The sequence below is a fragment of the Leuresthes tenuis genome, unplaced genomic scaffold (genome assembly GCF_036924035.1).
Source record: "Leuresthes tenuis unplaced genomic scaffold, fLeuTen1.0.hap1 SCAF_1, whole genome shotgun sequence".
Lineage (NCBI taxonomy): Eukaryota > Metazoa > Chordata > Actinopteri > Atheriniformes > Atherinopsidae > Leuresthes > Leuresthes tenuis.
In genome coordinates this window covers 20,224,677-20,245,802 of record NW_027325355.1, presented here as the reverse complement: position 1 = coordinate 20,245,802, position 21,126 = coordinate 20,224,677, and the positions used below count along the sequence as shown (strand labels likewise).

At 38.6% G+C, this 21,126-nt stretch overlaps 1 protein-coding gene and 1 long non-coding RNA gene across 5 annotated transcripts in view; one reads left to right on the top strand and one right to left on the bottom strand.

The window, feature by feature from the left end:
* Positions 1 to 2,447: 2,447 nt before the first annotated feature.
* Positions 2,448 to 3,776, bottom strand: LOC140293742 (uncharacterized). Its single transcript, XR_011912705.1, has 2 exons — positions 3,097 to 3,776; positions 2,448 to 2,759 (listed from the first exon to the last, which is right to left on the bottom strand). It is a non-coding gene; the product is annotated as an uncharacterized lncRNA (long non-coding RNA).
* Positions 3,777 to 8,528: 4,752 nt separating this feature from the next.
* The window catches only part of mcf2la (mcf.2 cell line derived transforming sequence-like a), a 47,359-nt gene continuing 34,761 nt past the window's right edge, over positions 8,529 to 21,126 (top strand). Inside the window, exon 1 of one of the 4 annotated variants that reach the window (XM_072397943.1) lies at positions 8,529 to 8,761. In XM_072397943.1, the coding sequence (XP_072254044.1) occupies positions 8,614 to 8,761 (148 nt within the window). In that variant the 5' untranslated portion in view covers positions 8,529 to 8,613. Of the gene's footprint in view, positions 8,762 to 16,955; positions 17,224 to 21,126 lie in introns of those variants that run through there. The other 3 variants (XM_072397941.1, XM_072397942.1, XM_072397940.1) reach the window with 3 other exon arrangements.

The following is a 21,126-nucleotide window of genomic DNA, read 5'->3' as shown; positions in this document are numbered from 1 at the left end:
AGTGTCATGTGCTGTTGTTCATCTGAGGTTTTACTGTTGACTATAAGGTCATCTGCCCTGTGTCTCTGTAACTTGTTTTTCTGTTACAGAGATACACTGTGCCACTTATATTTTAAAGACTGGTACAATGATCAGGTTTCATAGATTGTAATGGTACTGATTATTCAAAGTAGAAATCGTTTCTTAGTTTCCAGGAGAACACTGGGTTGAAAATGATCTCATCCCAGGAAAAGGCAGGGTAATTCAGTTTGTATTTAGTTCTGTAATCAGTGTCAGAACTGGAGGGCAGAAGTTGTGATGTATTGGACTGTGACTCGTCTACTTTCCTCATTAATAAATCTAATTGTGCAGCATGCCAGATAATGAAAAACGCATGATCACCTCTGCTTTGCTACCTTTGAAGTCTTAAAGTGGCAATGTCGGTGTGATTGTGTGATGATAAATTAAGTGAAATAAAGATAATGTGATAGTCTAAAGGAGGTGGAGACCTTTGCTGATGGCACCAGTGCAATTTCCATTTTCTTCCTATTACTTATCATTTCCAAGAAAAGTCTAACCACCAGTGCATCAGTCAGAAACTCCCATTGACTGAGCTCCATACACCATGGAGGTAAATGAAGAAGCTTATCTTATATTGCCGTGTTACTAGGGCTGTCCTGTTAACAATGTGTAAATGCAATATCCTCTTAATCGTTGTTTAAAAAAAAAAAAAAGATCATAGATGGAATATGTGCATTTATTGTGGCAGCTCAGAAATTTCATTTTGGACAGTAACCACTGTCTCTCCATCACTCACTTTTAATTGACAGCAGACCTCCCTTACTTATATCTAAATTTGCTGTGGAACATTGGCAAATCTCACTAATTGTAACAAGAACCTTTGTCATCATGGCGTATTATTAACCCGACTAAAACACTACCCTCGGCCATTGAAAACATCGTAACACAATATTCAGCATAAGAAACCGTCTTAGAAGTCAAAATACTGAAAAAGTGATTACTAGGATAGAAATACTGTAAAACATTACATTTTTGATTCACATTTAGAAGATGTCAGCAAGAGAAGTATCAATGATATTATTAATAAAGCTGAAGATGGAAAAAACAAAAATAATTCACACTTGATGTGGGTTTTTTTTTTTGTTGTTTAGTTTTCTGGTGTTAAAGAAGACTTGAAATGAATTAGAGTGGAAAAGCTTTGTGAATCCTGTTGGACCTGGCAACAATTAAGATGATCTGACTCACCAGCTGATTATGGTCTGAGATAGCAATAATAAACTCACTTGACTGACGTTGTTCCAGATATAATAGGATTTGCTGGATGTTCCCAGAAATTAAAGTTATTTTTGAATATGAGTTCTCTCCATTTTTCTCTTGTGGATGTCCATCTCTGTTGTTGTAAAACTCTCTTAGGTTTTTTTCTTTCATATTAGGACAACTACTTCTACTAAATTACAACCAATAGCAAGGTAGTTGTACTGCCCTTCTTTGAATCAGTCGGTGTAGTTTCATTTTACTTTCAGCCGAAAAAAAACAGTTAAGCTCATGTTACACTGCTAAGACATTAACATGCTAACATCCTGGTAGCATTAGAGGGCCTAAGTGTGGCACTGCTTAGTAAAAAATAAGAAATTTAGCCCTTAGCCCTAACTTCTAACTTGCCTTTTACTGATTGGATCATAGACCGTCTATGGATTCGATCACACTGTCCCTTTTCATGCGTAAAAATTTTGAAAATCTGATCTTTATTTCCGAGACAATAAGACACTGAACATGGTGAACAATATTTAGATCAATTATTGTCGAATTTGGGCTCAAGCAATTAATCCCAGATTGTCGGTAATGTATGCATGTTAGGACAGAGACTTTGATTGTTTGCCAGTTTGTAAAATGCAAAATAGGGGCAAGATGCAATCAACTCCACTAAATGGGAACAAGTATATGTCAAGAGACAGAAGCAGCAAAAAGCTTGAAAACTTTTGCAATGTTAAATGATAAAAAAAAAGAATCTGGAACAGCTCACAGCTAATTAGTTTAACTGGCAACATGTCAGTAACATGATTGGGTATAAAAAAAGACAGGCAGAGTAGATGCAACAGTAGCGATGGTGATGAGTTCAAGTACTTAAACAATTTACCTATAACATAACGTACAATTGCAAAGAATTTGGGGATTTCATCAATGACAGGACATGATATGATAAGTCTAAGAGAATCCAGACACATCTCTGGAAACGAATGGAAAGGAGATGTCTTCTTGGCCTCAGGCGGCACTGCTGTAGAGGAAATCTTTGCATGGGCACAAGAACACCCCTGTCACCAGTGGAAGTCGATGCATTTTGTCACTTGATTCACAAATACAAGTTTAAGCTCCACGGTGCAAAGAAAAAATTTGAGCAGCAAACTCTCAAGCTGTGGAAAAAAAAAGTCCAGGATGATATGCCAAAATGTTCTTTAATTCACCTGTTGATTGAAAAATAAAAATCCTCATTGACTCCTATGTTAAAATCTATAATTCAGCTAAAGAAACTATTGTTGACAGAAAATTTCTATTGACAACTCTCCAGTTTAAACTGTGTTTAAACTTCATATTATGTATTGTTAAGGGCAGGCCTGTTATTTAACAGCCATGCAGTGTGCACTTGCTCTCACTCAGATCCATCCCAAGCACATCACATCTGGCAGCAGCAAAAAATGCTGAAGGTTAGATACTGAACTTAAGTCTTCAAAACAACTGTCCGCAAACTCCTTTAGGATTACCTGAGAAGAAAAGATTTGGGCTATATGAAAGAAAAAATATGACAAATCCAAAAACAGAATAACACAACACTTTATACTATATTTAAAAGTGATGCAGAATGAATGTAGGCTTTAAATTAATTGCAGATCACTGCAATCTGTTTTGTTTCGGGCTCACTCTGTGTTCTAGTAATTGTTAGTTGAGAAAAGAGCTTATGTCTACCCACGACAGGTGAATTGAATAACACTGATTAATACCTGTTAAAAGAGGAGTATATTACGCAACCAAGGGAAGGTGACGTGATGGAAGAGGGGAAAAATGGGCAGGAAGGCAGGTGTGTAGCTGCTTGTTGTTTACCTGAGGAAGAGAAGGCAGCTCGATATAGTACTGGAAGAAGTAATATAAGTACTCAGGATTCTCTCATGGCAGCTGTCTCCTTCAGCAAGATAATGCAGACTGGTACTCTGCTATAAAAAGAAAAACAATTTTGAAAAGAAAGATGGACAAGTTTAAGGAAACTGATTTGGCCACCAACGTTCCCAGATCTCAGTCTGATCAACAATAGAGGGACTTGCTGTAAAAACAAGCCTGATCCATGGAGGCCCCATGTCCCAACTTTGAGGACTTAAAGGATCTGCTGCTAACATGTTGGTGCCTGATACCACAGGACACCATGAGAGGTCTTCTGGAGTCTGTGCCTCAGCAAGTTAGAGTTGTTTTTGTGATGTGGTGGGGACCTACGCAGTGGTACACTTGACTGATGTGCAAGAATGCTTTCATTTTTGTTATAAAATGTAGTGTAATGATTCACTTTATGCAAACAAGCCCACCCTCCGGCTCTCTTTTGTTATGATTAAACACAAAGCTGGCACAAAGTGGGATAAATAGTCCGATATTCACAAGAAATATGACACAGCGGCTGGAAGATCTTTCATGAACAAGTTCATGGATATTACTTGAAATTTTGAATTGATAAGATTATGCCTCCGCTTGAGTTTATTAGGACATCCAAAAGGTGTTGTCTTATGTGCTTTAAAATCTGTCCATATCTATCACCCAATATGAATTATTACTGTTTCCAAGAAAACTGAGTTAAAAGAAAAAGTGGTTTTACCCAGAAATAGCCACGATAACTGAGTTAGCTGTCAGTACGATTTGTTTGGTTGCTAATTTCAGACTTGGAGGACATACGTTTAAATCATTCACTCATTATACATTAACAAATCAAATTCTGCTGAACAACCAACCAACATCCCTTGCTACCTTTGAAGTTTTAAAGTGGAACTGTCGGTCTGATTGTGTGATGATAAATTAAGCAAAATAAAGATAATGTGATAGTCTAAGGGAGATGGAGATCTTTGCAGATGGCTCCAGTGTAATTTTCTTTGCCCCTCCATCACCAGCACTTTTCTAGGAAAAGTCCAAACTCACCACTGCCACAGTGAGAGGCGCTCATTGTCTGAGCTGCATAAGATTTCCATTACTCTGTAATATCCAGAAATCAATTTAGAATAGTTAAGAAATTTTTGAGTTGTTTTCCTTTTAGCCCTTCTTTGAGACTCAGAAATAAAAAGTAGAGGCCCTTATTTACAATATACACCAGAAAACAGATTTATGCATACAAATAAAAGCATCACTTCATTCTTATATCTTTTGGACTTCTTTCTGAAACACTGCTTTAAAGTTATAGTGGGTAAAGATTTATGAGAAGAAAAATATTATATTATGAAAAACTATGTTTCTGTTTGTATGTAACTGCTTTGCTAAAGGAGTTATTATTTTCATGTTACCTTAGAATGAACCATTTATATCTACAGCGGGTCCTCCCACAGTGACCATATTACTGCCATAAAATGCTTGTAGAAGAGGAGTATTTGTCAGATGGCGGCGAAGATAATGTGAATGAAATAGTTGAGTTTGAGTTTTAGGGCACACATTTGAGAAATGGAGAATCATGCTTAATTACATAATGCAGCAGCAAGCAATGGTGTGTGGATCGAGTCAGTAAAAAGCGAAATCATAAAGAGGCAACATGAAAGCAGAATTAAGTTAAGGCAGAAAACAAGAATAAACATTGGTGTGGTAAGTTGTGATGATAATAGCTGATGAAGAACAAAGGTCTCCAAAGTGATGTCAGTGTGGTCGTTTGTCTCTGTGTGGCCCTGTGATGGACTGGCGACCTGTCCAGGGTGTGCCCCGCCTCTCACCCATTGACCGCTGGGATAGGCTCCAGCCTCCCCGCGACCCGACAGTTGGATTAAGCGGGTATAGAAAATGAATGAATGGATGGATGGTTTGGTAGCTGCTTGTAGTAACGAATGTTCCCATCTTTAACACAAAAGGTCCAACTATGTAATTTTATCTGATAGCATCTCATGCCAGTTCCTGTCCTCCACCTTGCTGGTACCCTACTGAAAGTGGTGCCCTGTGTTCACTTTCAGAAGGATGTTCATTATGTGGTCCTTTATGTCCATGCGTCTTCTTCGAGAAGAGTCCTTCTCATCTTTATGTTTCAACATGTTAATCATACTTGGTGGCGATCGTGTTGTAGCCTCCTTACCACAGTCCTGTGTCTGACTTTTATTTCTGGTCCCTTCAAGCACTTTGAGCATTTCGAATATAGCTTTGGAATATAGTAGTGCTTGAGGAAAATAGCCCTTGCTATAGCTTACGATTAATTACCTATTTTGCTGGTAATACTTCTTTTGTGTCAGTTACCTCTCTTTGGACTCATTTTACCTGAATAATGTAACACATGAGACTAATTGCGTTCCAAGTATTCAAGTTTATATGGTCTGGAATTTAAAAAAATTTGCATAAATGGGTCAGAATCCATACTTTTCAAAACAATTGAGCATATTTTTCTCCGTACGCAGTTTTGAATTTATCTATTAATGTCATAATATGACTGTTGTATTAATTCCTGCATATGGCATAAGTTATATAGTTCTTAGTCTTCTGCACAGCAAATATAGCAGTGAAGCTAATGGGAAATTTGCGTAATGAAATGAAGTCTTGTGAGACCTTAGCCTCGATATCAAACACATTCTTGTGCTTTATTTGGCTTCATTTCTTAAAGAACACTCAGTGTTGAAGCTAATTCCTCTTGTACGTCCTCTTCATGTTGGGGCACTTGAAATTGGACATGAAATGTGTAATGAATTAATGGCTATATATACTTTTTTTTTTTCACTTTTAACACCAATCAGCAGGTCCAGAGTCAGTTTCCAGTTACAGACACGTACACACATTCATCAAGATAAGATAATTAGCTGTAGGGGGATTTATGTCTCAGCCCACCCTCCACCCCTCTTTTCCTGAGATAAACCCAGAGCTAACGTGAAGTGTGATAAATAATCACACATTTGCAAGACAACTACACAGCAGTCAAATTGAAGAGAGGAAGAGGAAGGCAACTGGAAAAGTTTCTATGGATAAGCTCATGTAATATGAAACATGCTCTAATCAGAAAATGTCTCTTTTGGAGTCGGTTCAAAACGGTCGAGGGTTGTTGTTCCAACAGCTGCACAATCTGTTTGAATCTATCAGTCTGCTGACCCGACGAAAACATCGCAGCCGGAGACATCGACCATTCTGGAAAAGAGGTTAGTGCTGGCTTGGCAATGTGCTTATTATAAATAAAAACACAAAGATCCACATTTCAACTTTACCAGTTAGTTTACATTGTTCACGGTGTGCTCTGGTTGAGTCTCTGTTATTTAAATCAGTGTGACAGGATGACAAGACAGGATTTCCTACCCCTACAGAGAGATTCCTCCAGTTGGGCCCCCCTCTCCCTCATATTAGCGCATAATAGAAGAACCTGACTATTTACTTTCCTGCTGGTTCCACAGTACGTCAGCGGTAGTTTGAGTGACTTGGAATTTGACCACAGGCACTACAAAGTGAATACATTAATCATTGAAGCACTATGTTGTGTATACTTAAAAAAGAAAGTTTGATGTTGTATTCATAGCCAGTATACTGAATTGAAAAGTGATTTTAAAGTTGGATTTTCATGGGTTTGCAACATTTAAGACTGATCACTGTTTTCAACACATAAATAAACTGATGTGAACTTATGGTGGATTTAGTCACAAATCACATTTAAAGATTTGTCACCTTTTCTGTATATTAATTGTTAATCTGAGTCTGACCTGTTAAGGAGTTGCAGTAAATGCCTGCAATTTATCGGCATAACTGAGAATGTGGTTGTGTTTGAGAAGTTCTCCTAATCAACAAATGTTGTGGAGATTAGCTAAGATACTAAAGTTTTAAAGAGACAGAAATATGAACATATTTTGGTATTTACAACTTAAAAATTATGGTAATAATTCACATCTCTCATTTTCTTTTTGTTAAAATCCGGCCTTTTTGAATGTATCTATCACGATCTGAATATGTTTGACTGATAATGAAATTATCTGTAATATAGGAAAACTTATGTATATCTTTTTCTTTCCCTCTAAGTTATTTTTGTCAGGCCTTTATCTGCTGATAGCGACAGCAAAGTGGAGACAGGAAATTGTAAAAGAGGTCAAGTAGCGTGAAGTACATGCCTTTTGCCTGTTAGAAATATTTCTTATAGCATTAAGCCAAAAAAAGTGCTTTCAGCATTTAATTTTCGTTTATAACTTATCAAATTAATATCACAATACACGCTCATCTGAATATTAAGCTGACCAGACCAGCAGGAGCACTAGCTTCCGCTTTGAGGCGCACTCTGTTCTCACTCTTCGTTTGACTCTGGTCACTGATTACCAGATATAGCCCTTGAGAATGAGCTATGTCTCAATACTTCACCAGCAGAAATATGTACTTACAAGCAAGGTCTTTCAAACAACCAGACAAGCACAAAGTCAAAGAAAGATTAGATTAGAAAGAGGGGCAGACTGTTAATCTGCCAGTCTTTGCTGTGTCCGTAAAGCAGGTGAAAGTAAAAAGAACAAGTTCACTCAGACCAACACACCAGGTGAGTGCTGAATTTTCTTGCTGTATGACACATCTGGGAATGTGTTGCTTTGTGACCACGTTTTGTAAAGCGGTCATTTCAGGGTTAAGGAATGAGCATTGGTTGTTGAAATTTCAGATTATTCACGTGGCACAGCCTGATCAATATTTGTGCACATGAAGCTTGTCACAGGAGGTCAGACAGGTTAGAGGACTTATCCTGGTTTGTAGACTTTTGATGGGAGGTTGAAATGCATGAACTTTTCTAACCAAACAAAGTAAGTCCCCCTGGCTCCTTCTTTGTTATAAAGACATCTGCTTTGTAAGAACACCTTGTCTCTGCCTCATAATCTATGCAAACATACAATGTGGTAAAATAAGAACCAGCCTCTGCTGGTAAGATCAGTACAAACCATCATGAAGTTGTAATAATATGATTTAAACCTGGATTCAAGACTCCAGAGGCAACCCAGATCTGTACTGAGGCAGCCAAACCAATCAGGCTCCTGGCTGGACTATGACCCTGTCTATAATCTCGTTTCCAAAGGAAGGGTTTATCTTAAAATTATTTGTTGCGTATTCCTCTTTTTTTAGATTTAAAAGTTGTGTGAAATAACTTGTTAGAATAGAAATCTGTTGCAGCTGTAATGTGGTCGGAATAGCAGCAAAGTTGCATGATTATTCAATCTTTAAATATGGATTATTTTTGAGACATGCTGTCAGAAAGTTGAGTTCATCAGTCTCCACTCAAATATAATGTAAGTAGTCAGATTTTCTCAGCTGAAGGGAGGGGCAGAGGAAATGGGAGTGGTGTAATCAGGAAAGACATCTTGACAGGTGCGTGTGTGCAGCAACAGAGGATTTGGAAATATAGATGAGTTGAGCAGAATTAGGCATGCAGTAGTCTTCTCTCTACCTGTGGAGATGAAGACGGTGAAGGAGGAAGAGGAGAGAAATGGGATTAAGGAATGCACAGGAAAACAGGAGTATGGAGAGAAGACGTTTATCTGTATCTCAGTGGAGGAGATGGAGAGCTACTACAACTATACCCACTGCTGTCAGCGGCTGCATGGTAGGTTTTGCAGAGGTGTGTATGTGAGATTACCGGTGATGTGTGACAGGCAGGAACCTTTAGCCTAAGGTACGTTACAGCTGTGAGCTAAAATTAGATGTTTGATTTTTTTATTTGATTTTTTTTTTATTGTCATAGTTTAGACATGTAACTTAAAATCAATTGAATAACTATGGGATATTCTCCTTAAATCAACAACAGTGAACAAACTTAAGCATTTGTCATAACTACATACTGCATCTCCCAATTCATACGTGCAACATTCAGGGATACATTAAAGCATAAGCTAGTGACAAACATCACTGCAAATACTCAAGTGCAGAAATTACTGCTGCCTCCCGGCAAATGTTGCATTTCCTTTGTGCTTCTTGTTAGCCACATGATGATCACATGAAATGTTCTATTCTATTAACCTCTCGAAACATTTTTTTCTGCTGTTTTACTTTTGGCAGTCTTTCTGTAAAGCTGAGTCATGACTACAGGGGATTTCTGTTTCCTCCTAGAACACTTTCTTTATGTATTAAATAACTGCAATTGCTATCAGGTTGGAGACATTTCCTTCAGATTCTTTGTAGATAATTGACACGATCTGATTCATCCTCATGAATAATCCTCCAAAAGTACATGCAACAGCTGCAAAGACCTCTTGAAGCAAAAATGTATGCCTTTTCTTTCATAAACATTTTCCATGTTCGTGTTTGCTCTTGGTCTCTGTCATATGGACTGCTTTTTAAAAACCCACATGACAAACAAAAATGTAAATAAGATTAAAATGCACTTACTTTCTGCGTTCATTGACTTTGTGTTTTGTGTGCTTGTAAAGTCAGTGGCTTGCCCTTCTTTGGAGTGCAAATTATCAGTTCTACTTAGCCGTTGATCTTCCCAACTGTTCATTGTCTCAGCTAAAGAAGAGCTCTGAACCAACAATAATCAGACTTTTCCATAATTTTCTTGGTCAAAAGCATAGTTCAACTTTCATTCTTTGTCCACTAAACCTGAAGTTTGGTATCTTTGAAAATGTGTAATTGTACATGTAAAATTTCTATCTATAGTATAGTATATGTGAGGGAAGGTTATTGCAGTGCTGCTACATCCTTATTTGCTCAAGGTGGTTTGGTAAAAGTTGGCATTATTACTTTTCAGATTGTGTGTGTCAGAGGCTGGAGAAGAGGTGTGTGTTTGCATTGGCAAAGGACAGTATTTGCCCACTTTTGGTCAGACTTAAACAGTCCAGGGTTCCTCTGAGCATGTGGGAAGAGTGCAGCATTTGCTTACTGCTTTTCAGATCCTGGTGCCTGTCATCTATGGTTAGGTCTATTTCCGCTCATTTAATGTGAGCGTTGGTCTTTATTTAGACATGATTCGAGTATTTATAGTTACGGCTTCTCTGTGTCTTTGCTCTTGATCCTGTTTTCCTTTGTTGTGTTACTGTGTCATCTCATGTTTCTTTCAATTTTTGGGGTTGAACATAGAATGTTGATGCCAAGAGATTAAATATTCCTAAATATTTATATGTTGGGCAGATTTTAATTTGGATCCATGCAACCTGGGAAATTCAGAGGGGTACTGGAGAGTAAAGTTCATCTGCTTGTGAAACCTTGGATTCAAATAACTTAAGCGTGGTGTGTGGGAGTTTGCACAGCCAGTGTACATGTGTTTTTGAGGTATAGGACAAAGAAAATAAATGGATAAGTGTATGTGACACCGTGTCTGTTGAAAGGTGGTAATACCTTGTCTCACATAGCAGGAAACAGGTCACACTCATTCCCAGAGATGTGGAGTAAGTTCAGGACTACACCTTTCTTTTTCATATGATGCAATAGAGTGATAGCCTTCATCTGTATTTGGGACAGTTGGCAACCAAGTATGGAGCAGCTGGGAATATAATTAACACCTCCAAGTCCGTAGCTGTTCTTTCTTGGCCAGAAAGAAGGTGCATAACCTGTTAGCTCTCAAGTATCTCAAGGTCTTGTTTACAGATGGGAGAAGAAAGAACCGGGAGATTGACAGACCGATTGGTGCAGGGTCTGATGTTTTATGTGGTCTCAGTAGCAGTAGCAGTTCCCAGACTGGAAGACACATGCTAAGAGGGGTAAATCTGAAAGACAAATGCACTGAACAGGAATATAACAAGAATGATGGAGAGCGTGATGAAGAAATTCTGATATGATTGGACTCAAGAAACCGAGCAGAATTTGGTCAAATATTGGTAAGATTAATTTTTCTATCGTGCTTTATCATGACAGACGTCGGGAGGAAGAAGCCGTGAAGAGAAACTGCTAGTTCTGAATCACCACCAGATACTTGTATTCCAGAGTAACATCAGTGACGTACAGCAGACTTGTGTGCGGGACGACTGTAAATTCTTGCTAAAGATCAGTCAGATGAGCTGTTTTAATTTGACGAAAAAGTGTGTCTCCCTGCTGCAGACCAGTCGTGTGGTGTGAACCCATGAGGACTGCAAACACAAGACCAGAGACCAGTGCTTTCTATGCACAGCACAACAACACCAGTGACACTGAAAATTGTAAAGTCTGAATATGGCTTTTAAGATAAGGGTTTGATGCCTGTCGAGGGTTAGGAATTTTGTCCAACTTGGTTGAGACTAAAGCAAACCGTCATTAATCCCCCTGAAAGTTTATTACTTGGTTAAGTTACAGTAAAAAGGGGATGGATGAACCATTAAAAGGTGTTGTTTTTAATTTTGACAATCAAAGGGATTACATTAAGCTTCTGGTACAAAGTTACCAAAGCTGTTATTGTGTAGTACGTGCAGTAATTGATAAAAAATATACACGCGATGCATCATCAAAATTTCACAGTTTTGTAATTATCAGCTGTTTGACTTGTACAATCCTGGTGTTTTCCTAAATAATGAGCAATGACAGCATTCTGTCTTCTCCTTTGTTAGCAGTCCTTCCTCTTTCATGAGAAGTCTTATGATTTTGTGATCTGTTTCCTATTTCTTTTAATCGTTGCCGTTACTATAATACTACGCTCCCCAATAAACCTTTGTGCCATTGACTTGATTAATTTAAGAGGTCTATCCTTGCACACTGCTTTAATTTATCTTATTTTTTTTGTATGTTTCCCTTGGATGTGCATATAGGCTGCTCCACTAGTTTAAGTGACTCTGATGTACCCTGAAAGAAGTGGGTCACAATGTCCAACGATTAAGATGTTGTGTAAAACTAATAAAACACTTGTTTCCATGCAACTTTATTGGAAAATTGTGACACTGATGATAGCTTTCATTGGGTTCAGTACTGCATGCGCATTGCGCACACATTGTAAAATGCACAGGTCTGTGGTGATAAGTTTTATTGGGTTTTACTAGAACATGTAGGATTAAGGATGTCCACAAAATCTTAGCACTTATAGGGAACCTCAATGAGCACTGCCTCTTGTACAACAATAAAAATGTCATTGGTTTAAATGCTAGCTGGATATTGTTTGTTAGTCTGTAATGTTTTATGACTATTTTATTTTCTAATGAGAGGAGTTGCATTCAAATTAGTTTGTCCATACATACGGATGATAATGTATAGAACCCCAAGGGCCAGTTACACAAAGTACCGGAAGGTTAAGACTTTTCTTATGGTCCAAATTAACGATGGACTTTCAGTAAACTGCGGTAAAACAGGTTGTGAATTAATATAGTTAACTGTTCTGTTTCTATACTACACGTAAAAATAAGATCAAGGATATTATGAAGATGAAAAAGTTGAGCCTAATATAGAATTAATTTTGTCCACTTTGACCTTTGAAAAGACTGTAGACAAAGTGCACAAAGACGTGTTTTATGATGGAGGGAAACCTCGTCCATATGTGAGACCATGATTAAGGGTATTATGAAAAGAGTCTGCATGTATTGTAAGAAAAATCAGTTGAGTCTACTTTGGAATTAAAGGTGAAATTGAGACATTTTCTATGCTTGAATGTTAGTCACCCACTACATTTACTTTCTCTGTGGTTGGCATAAAATGACAGAAACTGGTCAGCTTTGGTGGAGTAAGAAACCCTGGTTTATACATCAAGTGCTCTGTTTAAATGTACAAGTAGAGCAGAATATTAAGTGTAGGTTAGGCATGTTAGGGGTGTAAAGACTGTAGGATCATCTTGCAGGAATGACAGGCACATATCATCTATATAGTAGTAATATGAGAAGCCATGTGTGTGGATGACCGAGCCCATGGATACTGATCAAAATAGAAATCTTAGTTCAAACTAAAACCCAGACTAAAAGACCTGATGACTCCCTGCTCCTGTATCTCCCCTGTCTTTATCTGCTTTTAACAGATTGATTCTTTAATTTGAATTTATGTATAAACAATAGCAATTAAGCTTTGGCTAGTATGTTGTTACAGTCTTGAGTCAGATGCATTTTAACCCGTTTTTATTCTGCTACTTGAGCCTTTGCTTCTTGTTTCGGCCTGTGAGTCATTTCTCAATTGGTGTCTTCCTGTTTATGCTCCAGCAGGCCAATAGTGTTTGATCGTAAGGCGGAAGGACTCGACAGTTTCTTTCTTGCAGACAAAGACATGTGCTTAAATTCATACTTCAGCTGCAAGCTATTCTAGCTGCAGTCTGCACTACATCCCTCACAAACACACAAATAGGTTTCTGTCTGCTCCGTATCCCATGTAAACACATACAGATGCACGTTTCTGTGTTGATTTTCAGTTAATTTTAGAGGCTTTGAAAAGGTCAGGTGAAATTTTGTTCATGATTTCATCGTATGTTGCTTTTCATCAGATCCTCTGAGCCTTTTAGCTTAAAGATTATTTGTTATCAATGATGATCCTTTTGTGTCTTTAAAAAGTCAACCCGTGTGACCATAAACTGTAATATGAAGCTATGACTTAGTCGTTTGTGGAGTAAAATGCTGGACTAACTCTCTTATGAGGAATTTAAGGGAATTTACTGGTTTGTAGACTTTGAGATTACATGGGGAACAGAGAGCACATGTCTTATAACCTGTTTTTTTTTCATCTGTGTGAGGTGTGTGGTAAAATTTAGCTCAAATAAACCTTAATTTGGAAAAATAATTGCAAAGAAGTATTAGGACCATGTTAACAAAATGCAAAGTTAAAATACTATTGCAATAATAAATTCAGAATGTTAAGAAAATTGACTTCTGTGGTCTATAAATTCAAGTTTGGTTTCTCCGTCTGAACACACAAATTTTGCCCCTGTATCTTCAGAGTCATAATGTTCATACTGCGTTTGTGAGCTAAAGGAGTGACCGTCTTTGTTGCAAAAACGGATTATGAACTACATGTTTACCAACTCATTTGCACAAGATGTTTTTGTCCATAACCACAAACCCTTATATTTGATGTTTTGATTTTGGAATTTAATCTTGAAAGAGTCAATCTTATTTTCAAAATTTCAACCTGATGATTGAATTTCCTTTTTCTCAAATGTTAGCCCTGACACTAAATAATAGAGCAGAGGCAATACATTTCTGAAATGAAAAGAACAAAACTGAACTTCTGTTGCAGTCGAGTACAAAATGTAGCCAAAAAAGCCAGTTTAGTGATGATTTATTTCTTTTTTTTAACTTATATTGTCAGTGTTGGGGGCGGAAGTGTAAATTCATGGTCAGAGGATGAAACTGCTGTTGCTGCTGGAGGATAAATCACCAGTGCAAGGAAGTGAACGATTAAAAATATCGTCTGACTCTTCCTGTCCCGCAGCCAACGTGCTCTATCATCTAAATCTGACGCCAGGGTTAAAATGTATACACACACACACACACACACATACACACACACACACACACACACACACACACACACACACACACACACAGCATGTTAAAACGACTCTTGGCATGTGGAACAAATATAACGTCTTTTGACAATTATCAACTGCATGTCTTTTCAGATCCTCTGAATCCCCTCATGTATTCATAAACTGATCTCAGACAAGATTGAGAGATTCCCCTCCAAATTATTTAATCCAATTCTTAATCTCACTCAGACGTCGTCTTTCTTCTCCTTGCAGCCAGTCACATCCTCTCTTTTCCTGTCCACAAACAATGAAATATTTTGGCTTGAAAACACAAACAAAAATTGCTCTGATCATGAAGCCATTGCTTTTTTTGTATAAATAGGATTGGATGTCTCCTATTTAAATCTATTTTCAGATGTGCGCTTAATGTGACTGTCTAGGGACATAATACATGCGCACACAATACAACCACTGTGCAGGTTCATAAATGACTCTGGTGTGTGCTTATTGTGGAGATGGCAGGGATGGTGGGCTGACCTAAACTGAGTAAGTGGTAGTCTTGTGCTTACATGTGTGTGTGCATTCATATGTGTGTCCACACGTCAGCATGGATTATCTCCTTTGTGCCACTCAGCAGTGTCATAGAACAGGTTTGCAGATGAAGATTCTCCTTGGTTTAAAATCATCTGCAGAGACTCTTTTAGGTGTTTAATGGAAATCAGATTAAGGAAAGATTTAAAACAAAGTGAAAAGACTAAATGTTTTTTTAATCATCTTTATCAACTTATTTGTCTCTGTTTTTGATAATATGAAGAAAATACAATTTTGTGCAAAAGTCTTGGGCCACAGCTGATTATATTTTACCAGGAAAACAGCAAATAGGTGCAATGATTTACTGAATATGTGCAAACATAAATAGAAATACAGCCTTTAAGGCAAAAACAGAGTTTGCACAATTCTAACGAGCTTGAAAGTCAATATTTGGTCTGAGCACCTTTATTCTTCATCACAGCCCGAACCATCTTAGAGAAGCTTTCTGGCATTTCCTTAAGTAGTCTTCAGGAATAGTTCTCCGGGCTTCTTGAAGGACATCCCAAAGCTCTTCTTTGGACGTTGGCTGCCTTTTGTTCTGTTCTCTGTCAGGATGATCCCACACTGCTTCAATAATGTTGAGGTCCAGGCTCTGGGGAGGATTCATCCCTCCATAAGAGCCATCAGTCTTTTCTCCCTGTTTCCCTTCCATGAGAATGGCTTCTTGACAGCCACCCTTCCATGGAAACCATTTCTGATGAGGCTTGAGCCAACAGTAGATCAACTGAAGGTCCAGATGCATCTTACAGGTCCTGAATGCTGGATTTTTCCCATATCTCAAGAACATAAATTTCAGATACTATTCACCTGTTGTAGATAGTTTCTTAGTACTGCCACCTCTTCTTTTTTTTTTTTTCTTCACTAATACCTTTTCTTCATTTTTCAAAGGACACACTGCATAGTAGACCGGCTGATAGTAACAAAGTGTCTGAAGATACAATTTAAAATTGGTTGTAGTAGACACAACACTCGTTCATTCCTTGAATGAGATGCCTTTTTTTGTACTTGAATGAAAGAAATGAGGGTATCTCAGTACTTTAAACATTTCATGAGAGACAGATATATTACAGCCATTTCAATAGCTTGTAAATCAGGATAAATCTCTTTGGCTCTGATGTACAACAGAATAAATGACTGAGAACTGCAGCCAGAATTCCATCATCTGTATGTGCAGTCAGTCAGGAAGAGGGATGTGAGTAACTGCTGCACACCTCGTTGGTGTGAGTGACGGTGGGCATGATGTTGAATAAACCAGCAGTTGAAAAGTGTGTCTTTCTCAGCAGGGCAGCTTTTTCTGAGCTGAACTCATGAAAGCCTGTTCACGTTTTCACCAGTATGTGGCACACTGGGTCCCCCTGCTGCCTTCATCTGCATTGTGTGTGTGCTTGTTGAGTGCAAGCCGAGAGAGAGGGAGAAGAAAACGGAGTCTTGCTTTTGAATTGTTTACAGTAAATGTATTAGAAGTTATGTTTACTTGACATTATCCTAATGTGAAACCTTATGGTCATTAAGATAAGAATTTGGGATGTCTCACATTTGGAACCAATGGATAGATTCTTGCATATACTCTGCAGTTTTCTTAAAGGTATAACATGCAAAAAACAAACAACAAAAACAAAACAAAACAAAAAAATCCTTTGGTTACATAACCATGATCATCATAATGTATTAGTTATTATCACTTTTGTCACCTCAGTTTCTGTCAGTACAAAAGGCTGTAGATGAGGTTTTTACTCTCTTGTCTCTGTCTGTCTGTGGAAACAGTGTGAAATGTGAACTCAGACGCTGACGATCTGAAACTCCTCCTCCTGACTGGCACATACAGGGAGGGTGTATGTGTATGAGTGAGTAAGTGTGTTGAGGGGGGGTTGTGCTGCGCAGTGACAGCTCAGTAAGCAGCTGAAGTCTTCGGCTGCGGCGCAATGGACTGCCTGAACTTCCACCGGGATGTTCTCTGACAGAATGCGTGGCCGTGTGTGAGTCTGTTTTAAATGTATGTATGTGTCTGTGTGTGTGTGTGTGTGCACGTGAATAAGGGAGGCATACATGCAGCGACAACACAATGGCTCTGAACCGAGTGTCTCAACTCTGCCACGATATCACCAGGCTGTGGCTGCAGCTGAAGATGATCACAGGTAGAGTGTGTGTTTCTGTTTGTCAATTAAGTGAGAGAAGGGCAACTTTGTTCATCTGTTAGTGTGTGTGTGTTGTGTCTTTTTCATGAGTGTGAATACATTTTATGAAGACAGATGACATTGTGAGAATTCTGCAGGTGGTTTTCTGTGCGTGTTTATCCATGCAGTGCAGCCACAGGCTCTGAAAGCAGAGAAGCTCAAAGCTGAGCCAAAGTGTTTTCTGCCTCTCCACTAGACGTTTATGTCAGTCTCGCTTCTGCTCTTTAGAAGCTGCTGTATTCAAGATGAAAAATAAGAGTGCAGAACTCTGCAGATCTTAGATTTTAAGAATCTTTTAGAAGAAGACCCTTTTAGCAGAGAACTTGGACTGAGTCATGGATGTAGCCTGCAGGTCATAAAGATAAAGCTGGTGCAGAAGTTTTATAACACACTCAGCCCCAAGGCTTCATTCAACAAAAGCCCTCTAAAAGTTGAAGGTTTTCAAGAAAACTGGAAACTTTCCATTGACATCTTTTGCTTTTCAACACTGCAGAAGCTAAAAACGTTAAATAACAAACATTTGAGATGTTAAACCCTCAGGTTTTCTTGTAAATTGTTGGTTTTGCCTTCATGTTTCTGAATGTTTTTTTTTTTTTTTTTGTCATTGCATGTCATGAAAAATTCAGTGTTTGAAAGGCAAAAGCAAGGAAAGGTTGCATTAACTCTGTCTGAGTGAGTTTAACACTTCCAAATCACCAACAGGGGGGGACTCCTGTGAAAATAAGTCCAGATGTACAGACGTCTATGCTTTTCACTTCATTTGTTACCTCATTAAAATCTCAGTCCCAGTCACAGTGGTAGAGTAAAAGAGTAAAGAAACTATAAAGCGAGGTATGCCTTTGGGTGGGGCTACCTTGTGATTGTGCATAAATTATACAACGGTGAACTCGAGGCTTCAAAACTGATATTTGCAAAATGGGAACAATTTCAACATAGATCCAAGATGAGTTAAAGAAATGTCATGAAACTAAACCCAATGCACTATGGTCCGTTTATGTAATAGAATCCAACTCGTCCATGTCTGCTGATTTCAGCTTTTTAGCTGGTTTATTCGGATTATTGTACATAACAAAACATTGCGAAAAATTTGCTGGACAAACATGCTCCAATGTAGAATCATCACAGTTTAACTCTACCATGTTAAAAGCAGTTTACAAATGAGGCTTTATCAATGAACTAAATGAATCAACGTGGCCTGACTTTGTTATCCACATTGATTTTGTCTCAATGCACAAAGATGCTCTTCCTGCTGAAGGCATTACCATCCATCAAACAGTTGCATAATCACATCTGAAGCAGACAGTGTATTTTGTCCTCAGGTCCTGATGCCTGGTCGAAGTGAAATGTGTGTTAATGTGACGACGGCCTCTTCTCAGTACAGTGCAGAAGAGAACGTTGACAGCATGTTAATAACATTCTTCCTATTAACAGAGAGGGTTTCCTCATGTCAGTTGGGAGCAACGTTGGGACAAAACCCTTTTGAGTGTTTGAATGTCAACATCTCCTCCCCCTTCTTTCCTCTCTGTTGTGTGTGTGTGTGTGTGCGCGTGAGCATGTGCGTTCTTTGGTTGTCTCATTTATTCAGCCTTTTTGTTTGCTCTGGTGAGAAATGATGGCAAACCCATGAGCTGCAGTGTTTTTAATAATCCACAGAGACGAGACACTGTCATGTTTATCTTGACCCTCTGTGGGCTCTTACAGGTGTGTGTACAGTATGGTGTGTTTAGTTTTGTCTTGCAGAAATTGAGTCTGTTTGCTCTGCTGGCAGATGGGCTGCGGTTGGTTATTTTATGAGCCTATAAACCCTGCTCATACACACAAACACAGTAACAAGCTCCACCATGTTAACTTTTTTTTTTTTGCTACTTTTTGGATTAGAAGTTGACAGCTGTGCTTCCATTCGGCAGGATAGGACATGGATCCAAGTGAGCAAGTCAGTGCCTCAGTATTTCATAAAACAGGAAACACTAATCTGAAGTTAAAACTCCCTGTTCGCATTGCATTTAGCAGCATCGGTAGCACAAGACAAATCAAATAACATAAAGCCACTTAAATCTGTATCGATTCCTTAAGGAGGAAAAAGAAGATGCAAAACCAAAACACAACATATCAAAAATGCATTTGTCTCAGTTATCAACTCCATTCAGCTCTTTGCCACTTGCCATTAGATTGTACCGCACTGGGTACCTCTTTTAGTGTAATTTTTCAACGTGCATTAATCCAAAACAGGATCTTTTTCCAAACACTAACCAAGTAGTTTTGATGCCTATCAGTACCTATGAGTTCAGCACAAGTGTCTTGTACTGAACTCACAAAGGATTCAAAACGCGGTTTAAAAGGCAAAAGTTCTGCTACTTACGTCATGCACCATCACTCTGAATGTCAACTTTTGTCACTCTTTTAAACCACAGACTTTGTGTCTGTGCAGAATTTTCTCGCTGAGTCTAATATCGGCATGATTGATGAAATGGGAGAGAAGTTGGTACCCAATGTAATTTGCAGGAGATTTAAAAGGGGTAACTGCTACTTAAAAGCAATATTTGTCAGACCCCACCCTGTGTGGAAAAAGCTCTCTCAGCATGACCTAGTAAGCTTTGAAAAGAAGTATTGCTTTCTGTTGAGGATGGTTGACCTTTTTATCACGACAACTTCGGATCAAATTTCTGGGCCAGCCAGTGTCATGCTGCTGGGAATATAAAAAGTTTCACCATGCAAATTAACTGTGAGTTGCTTTTGTTTAGATTTTATGGCCCATTAGGAACCTGTCACCACATTGTGCCAAGAGCCATTTGACTATATTGTAGACTTTGTAGAGAACTAACTTGATGTGGATGTAATAAATCCTTTCTATCTAATAACACCAGTGGAAGATGTCATTGTGTAGAAAAGTAGTGTTTGGTTTTTCCTGCAGCTATGGGTTTCATTCAGGACAAGTGAAAACACAGCTCTGTTGGATTATTTGCTTATTGGCTGCCTCCCTCTCTTTCTCTCTTTGTATGTCATTTCCATTTTTTTCTTCCCCACTCAGCCTCTCTTAGGTTTCATGTTCTTTGTACCATGTAGTGTAATGACTGGTAGCGATGGCCAGAGGCAGCTAAAATAAGGCTGCTGTTATATCTGCTGGTTTTGCTCTCAGTTGAGCTATTACTGTCTGTTTTTTCCCTCTAATGGTAGAGAAAGAGGAAGGGAGGAGGACCTGGATTTAAACCCACAGGATTGTGAGCATGTGCTTTGTAGTCCAGTGACTTCCACCACAGATCTCTCACTAGCTCCCAGTGGATTTGGGAGTTCCTTGAGACAGAAATTCCCATAAGAGATCACAGGTCCGCAGCATGCCTTTGCCTTAGGGGCAGGTAGAAACTCAGGACAACATTTAGACTGTTATCAAAGTTTGTGGCCTCTGGGTAGAGAAACTTCACATGAGGCACCAGCACCTCTGAAAGCTACTCACTGCAAAATGATTCACATCTGCCTTAGGGATCGTTATCTGTTTTTGCTGCAGAAATACAAGGAAACTATTGTCTGGCATACAGTTCACGATTTATTAGTATGTCCCTTGAAAACAACAACTTTTTATTGAAACTATCAACCGATCCACTTTAAAGTAAGAGTGCGTGACAGTTATTGACATCTAGAGGTCAAAGTGGTGATAGAAACCCCCTTACATGCTGTCCATGCAGTGTATAGCAACAAAATGCATGTCAAGGCTCAATCGAAGCTGCTTGATGTTTGTTCTTGTTTTCTGCCTTTTTCTCTCCCAAATTCACTTCACCTCGTCAATCTTTTGCTTCTTTTGACGAGAACGATTCACACGCCCTTGCCTGCCCTTTCATTACACAAGAAGTATGATCCTCCTTTACTGTA